The sequence below is a fragment of the Physeter macrocephalus genome, chromosome 2 (assembly GCF_002837175.3).
Source record: "Physeter macrocephalus isolate SW-GA chromosome 2, ASM283717v5, whole genome shotgun sequence".
Taxonomy (NCBI): domain Eukaryota; kingdom Metazoa; phylum Chordata; class Mammalia; order Artiodactyla; family Physeteridae; genus Physeter; species Physeter macrocephalus.
Window position 1 is genome coordinate 13106113 of NC_041215.1, and position 6392 is coordinate 13112504.

Genomic DNA, 6392 nt, shown 5'->3' on the forward strand with positions numbered 1-6392 from the left:
TCCTTTGTGTTACAGTACATAACATATGGCTCTTATACAGAGTAAAATAGACACCAGGGAATCAAGTGTTTATACCAGCGCTGAATCTTACTGTAGCAGCCAAAAAGTGAAGCAGGATTTCCTTTACTGACATTGAGACTGTAATACATTTTTACATGCCATAAACTCTTTGGTAGACTTAATCATTCAGTGGAATTACAGAATTTGCAAAGGAAAGTAATAGTAAAATATTTAATGTAAAATTTGAGCACAGTACTTCTCACCATATGCTATTTATACAGACTTCAGAAAAAAGTCAATCCTACTAAACTTTTAAATACTGCCTCAAAATTTGCCAGTTAACGTCTCTGTGTTCAAAAAAAATGTAACTAAAATAAAGTAGGGCAGATAATGAGTTTTTAAAATATGTTTCATGATGTTCCTAGTAATTGTGCAAATGGAAACTAATCTGAAGGATGTGGAATTCTTTGAAATCCTCGATGGCTACCACTTTCTCCTCTCCATCCTCCTCCCAAGCACATCTGTAAGGCATCATTTTGGAACAGCTATCTAATACATCTTAAATTAAGTACATAAATAATGACAGCAATAATTTTCAACTATTACTACACCATAATATCCTCAAGACTTTGCCTTATTATATGAAGAACATGAGTTTTGAATGGTGAAAGTAAATCACTTACTACAAAAAGGAAAAACCCATGATGGGGAAAGGAGCATCAAATGATCTTGATTATGACACTGAGGCCCAGTATGTACAATGCCATGAAATGCCAGTATTGGTTTGGTTTGAAAACTGTTGCTCCTCCTTCTGTGCAATGAGTGCTCTTCCATCAAGAAGTATATTTCTGAAGTAGTTTGTGTTTTGATTTTACCATACACCAAAATTTCTGAGACAGCATTTTCCTTTTAAAATCAGAAAATTGTTCCCACTGTGGATCCAGGACTGAAGCATTTTAATATTCTTTGGGTGACTTGTAAGATTAGTGTCATAATCATGTAATTACATGTGGGGTTATTTCACTTAAACCCCTGCACTGCTACAGTTCTAAACACATCCTAGAGAGATTTAAAATAAATAAAGTGACTTAAGTTCTCTCACAGATGGGTTCTATATTCAGAAACTTTCTCTTCATGAAGCTGCCATTGTAATCAGAGTTCATGGCGATGACCGATGGCCCCATCCAGTAGTCCTCTCACACAACAGTCTGTACAGGAATGACACACTGTGCAGGAGAACTGGCTCTCTCCGAGCATGAGGTTGATCGGTTGGAAATTTCTCTCTGTATTTCCTCTACTTTCTTCTGAAGCTCTGCTCGTTTAGCAAGAAGTTCTTTATGTCTGTTGTGAATGGGCTCCTGTGGCTTCATCCGTGGATTCCACCTTACATAGTATCCCACCCAGAGCTCTAGGTGGCGCATGCTGGCTACTGGATAAAGGACATGATTGGAATAGCTCCCATATAAAATAAAATATAGCTAAAGGAATCATCCAAAAGAACAACTGTTCAGCTGAAATCCATCAGAGGATGCACTCTAGTAGAGAAAGCACATATTAGGGATACAGTGGGGAGGGTCAGGGCTCATGTTTTACCTCTTTTCCTCTCTGCTGTTCACTGTTACAGAGGAATGTTCCAAACAAACAGCTATATAGGTGGTCCAAAATGGTAATGAGAAAATATTCATTGAATTCAAATGCTGTAGGAAACTGTCTTGTCATTTGCCAGACACAGTCAATAAACTGAAGAAAAACAGGTGATCTGTCTGCATCTGCATGGTTCTTATCTCCATGGCCAAGTCTAAGCTGAAATCGATGGCCAAAGCTTAGCCACTCTTTCTCCACAAGGACTTCAAATCCTTGGATGGTTCGGTAGTATCCATCCAACATGAGCATGGCCAGGGAGGTCAGCTGAGCTGTGCGATCCCAGCCATCACTGCAGTGGACTACCACAGACGTCTTTCCTGACTCTACTTTGTCAGCAATCCTAAGAGCCCCTGCGAGAATAAGCTTAATATGCTCTAGCCAGTGAGTAGATTCCAAGTTAGACAACCAGTGGGTCTCCTCAATGTTGGGCTACACAATCTCCTTCAGTTTTCGTAAAGATTCTCTCATAACATGGATATTGTGGTTATCTAGAAAAACTAGTTCTGCATTTTGATAGGCATCTTCACTTTCATAACCTCCACCTTTTGCCTTATTGGCAACAGCATTAACACTTGGCCGGGCGTCAAATATAAACATTTTATGAGATTGGGCATTGGAGTCCATAATGGCTTGAAGGTATTTTTCATCTTCTTTGCTTCGCTTCCCACTTACCCCTACCATGGGCTGGCTGCACTGAGTGATTGTGGCTTGACTTTCAGGATGAATCCATGATAAAACTGGGATATGGCCCCGTGATCTGAAGGATGCCACTCTCTTTAATTCTTCATCAGGAATATTTGCCGGCACAACCAAGAGGGCAGGGTATGTATCACAAAGCTCATACCGTTCATTTATCTTTGTTATTCTCCAGCTTTCATTTGGAATTCCCTGCCTTCTATACTCTAAAAGAGAGTCATATAGCTTCCACCCGTTTTCAGGGAATACTTCTTTGTACTCAAAAGCAAAAAGAGGCAGGTTATTAGAGACAGGAAATGCATATTTCATTAGATTCTCAAGTATAGATCTTCTTGTTCACCCCTCAGGTTTATGAGCAAACCGTAAGTTCCGAATATCCTTGCACACAGTTTCAAGTCCGTAAGAGTTTTCACCTCGACTAGAAGTACCACCAATTTTTTCTACTCTACTTATAACACCAAGAGAAGCATCTAAAACAAATGGGGGATCCCGTTCCATGCTTTTGAAATATAACCTGTAGTTCGTAACAGAGTTCCTCGTACAGCACCAGTGAATGGACATATATAAGTTACATCTTTGGCCATGTCTTTAATATTTTCTCCTGGAAGTAAGGGTGGTTCTTCCATTTCTGCTAATTTGTTAGACTCCCTCAGGACCCTCAAATCAGGAGAAAAGTTCTCTGCAGAAGTTGATATGGAATCCAATGATACAACAGAAGCTGATTTTGTATGCACTGAATTCTCTGAATGAGAAGTAGAAGCAATTATAATTTTTGAGATGTTTTATCTTCACTTCTGATGATCTTCAAATGTCAATGGCTCTTAACGCGTTAACTCTGACAGGCAGGGTCTGTGTTTAATGCTGGTGATATGAAGATGAATACGATCCTTGTCCTCAAGTAGCTTATAGCCTGGACAGGGAATCCACGCTGGGTGGACATGCTACTGCCGGCTGGGAGCCAAGACTCTCGCAACTCGAGCTCTTCTCCATGGCGTGGCGGAGGCAGCGGGAGAGAAAGCCTGCAGCGACCTCCGCGGCTGCCGGGCTGGAGAAACGGAGGGCGGAGTGCGACGGGCAGAGGCCGCGGTCAGGCCCCCGCCGGCCCAGGAGTGTATATTAACTTTGTGTCCTATAACCTTGCTATAATCACTTCTTAGTTCCAGGAGTTTTTTGTCAATTCTTTGGGATTTTCTACAAAGATAATTATGTTATCCTTGAACAAAGACATTTTTATTTTTTCCTTCACAGTCTGTATGCCTTTTATTTCTTTTTCTTGTCTTATTGCATTAGATAATTTCACTGACTACAGATTTCTAGGTTGGTGGTTTTTTCTTTCAATATTTTCAATACTTCACTCAATTCTTGCTTACATGGTTTGTGACAAGAATTCAATGTAATTCCTATCCTCGTTCATCTATAGGTAAGGTGTTTTTTTCCCTCTGACTTTTTTCAAGATTTTCCTTTCTGTCTTTGTTTTCTGCAATTTGAATATGATATGCCTAGGTGTAGATTTTTAGTGTTTTATCCTGCTTGGTGTTCTCTGAGCTTCTTGGATTTGTAGTTTGCTGCCTGTTATTAATTTGAAGAAATTTTTAGCTATTATTACTTCTAATACTTCTTCTGTTCCCTTCTCTCTTTCTCTTCCTTTTGGTATTCTTATTATGCATGTGTTACCTTTTGTAATTGTCCTACAGTTCTTGAATATTCTGTTCTGTTCATTTTTTCTATGTTTTTCTCTTTTTATTTCAGTTTGGGAAGTTTCTATTGACATATTCTCAAGCTCAGAGATTCTTTCCTCAGCCCTATGTATTGGTGAGCCCAACAAAGGTATTCTGCATTTCTGTTAGAGTGTTTTAGATTGCTAGCAATTTTTTTTTGATTCCTTCTTAGGGTTTCAGTCTCCCTGCTTATGTTATCCATCATTCTTGCAATGTTGTTCACCTTTTCCATTAGAATTCTTAGCATATCAGTCATAGTTATTTTAAATTCCCAGTCCAATCATTCCAAAATCATTGCCATATCTGAATTCAGTTCTGTTGCTTTCTTTTTATCTTCAGACTATTTTTTTCCTTGCCTTTTAGCATGCTTTGTATTTTTGTTGAAAGCTGAACTTGATGTATTAGGTAATAGAAACCAGGTAAATTGGCTTTAGTGTGACGGTATACGTTGATCTGGCTGGGAGTTATATTGTGTTTGCTGTTTGCTGTAGCTGTAGTTGTCTGAAATGTCAGTTTCCTCTAGTGTCCTTGTTTTTCTTTCTCCTATCAAGTCCTTGTTAAATAGAGTCTGAGCCTTTCAGTTTTTTGAACTATAATCCTGTGTCATTGTGCAGGGGTTCTGTTGCTGAGTTAGAAGAAGGCACTGGGGAGAGGGAACATTCTATAGTCGTATAATTATGTCTCAGTCTTTTTGTGGGTCTGGGCCCCTGGGGTATGATCTTTACAAGTGCTTCTCAGTCTCCCCCTCCCCTCTTCTACATGACAGGAAGCCTAGAGGGGCTGGCTAATTGCCCTTCCCCAGGTCAGATAAAGTAGTTTCCCTTGAGTGCTGGCCTTTGTTACAGAGAATTGGAGGAAGAACAGGGTGCTCTGGCAGATTTCAAAATGGTTGCTTTTACACTGTTCCTGCTGGAAGCATGAGGGGATTTTCCTCCAATCTTCACAGTGAGAACTTGGTGGGGCTTCTGGAGGTGAAACTCAGAAAAGTAGGAGAGGGGACTAAACTGGTCCCTGCCTAGAGTTTTGAACTCTCAAGCTTGTCCACACTCTGCCCCCAGCAGTTGGTTAATTACAGTTTGTGTTCCTACTGGTATTGTCCCCACCAGCAGGCTTCTCCTCTGGGGCTCCCTGTGAAACAGGAGGGAAGGGGGCAGAGCACAACCCTTAAAGAATGACATAGCCATTGAGGATATGACATAAACTCATTAGAACCAACTATGCCCAATATGGTGGAAGATTTGACTTCCCTTAGACCTTGAGCCTCATTTTATGCATATTGTAATGCATTAGCATCTAGAAGATGCACCCACAGGTGCCATGACTGTTCTGAGACTGACCATAAAAGGCCAAAAAGTGGGTGGTGGCTCAGTTTCTGGAAATCTCCGCCCCTTCTCCAAGATGGAATAATCCTCCCATTTATTAGCCTATGGAATTACGCAGCCCATAAAAACTAACCACCCCATATTTTAGGGCCACTGTTGCCTTTTGAGATGGACTGCATTCTATCTATAGAATGTGTATCTTACTAAATAAATTCACTTCTTACTTATCATTTTGTCTCTCACCGAATTCCTTCTGCTTTGAGACATAAGGAACACGAGCTGCATAAGTCCTGACACCAGGTGAGTGATTTTAACTAAAAGACAGTTGGGTTCAAGTCCCAATCTGAGTTTTGGCTGAGTAAAAGTCCTAGTTCGTGGGTTCAATTCCCAACCTGAGTTTTGGCTGGGTTTCAATCCCATCTGAGTTGTGTGGTTTCACCTATAAGCTATGATTCTCTGTATCTGCCTCTCTCTCTAGTTACAGTTTGTCTTGTGACTTCAGTCCTCTGATGGATCTAAGAAGAGACATTGTTTTTCAATTTATTCAGTTATTTTCTTATTGTAAGAATGGGAGTGATGCTTCTAAGCCTTTAATAGTGCAGAGAAGAAATCTGAAATCTAGGTTACTGTGCCTGAGGTTCCTTACCATGGCTGACAACAGAGGGACCTAATTCCACTTGAATGACCCATTTCCTTTTACTGACTTTGGTGTTTTTCATGCTACTGGTGTTTCTCTTGCTTCTTTGACCTACTGAGAGCAGCAAAGAAGGTGACAGTTAAATTGTGGTCAGCACCTGTCCCTACAATGAGGTTGTGAACTTCCAGATTAGTAGAAGGCAGATGACAGGTGGCCTCCAGCTTGTGTGGGGTTTACCATTCTAAAGCCAGCTTCAGTACCAACAAAGACTCTGGCCCTCACCCCCGTGCAGCCCAGCTAACCTGCTACTTCTCTGTTTCCCAGTCCTAAGGTTCTCCCAGGTCTCTCACTGACCAGCTCTTCTCCAAGGGCTCC

The 6392-nt window shown here is 40.7% G+C and overlaps 1 protein-coding gene across 1 annotated transcript; it reads right to left on the minus strand.

Annotated features, from left to right (window-relative positions):
* Positions 1–687: 687 nt before the first annotated feature.
* LOC102995590 (myotubularin-related protein 2-like) lies at positions 688–3406 on the minus strand. The gene is given in 3 exon segments (XM_055080385.1): positions 688–1358; positions 1594–2870; positions 2873–3406. Coding segments are annotated over 3 exon segments (1533 nt in total). The 5' UTR covers positions 2967–3406; the 3' UTR covers positions 688–1196.
* Positions 3407–6392: the final 2986 nt, after the last annotated feature.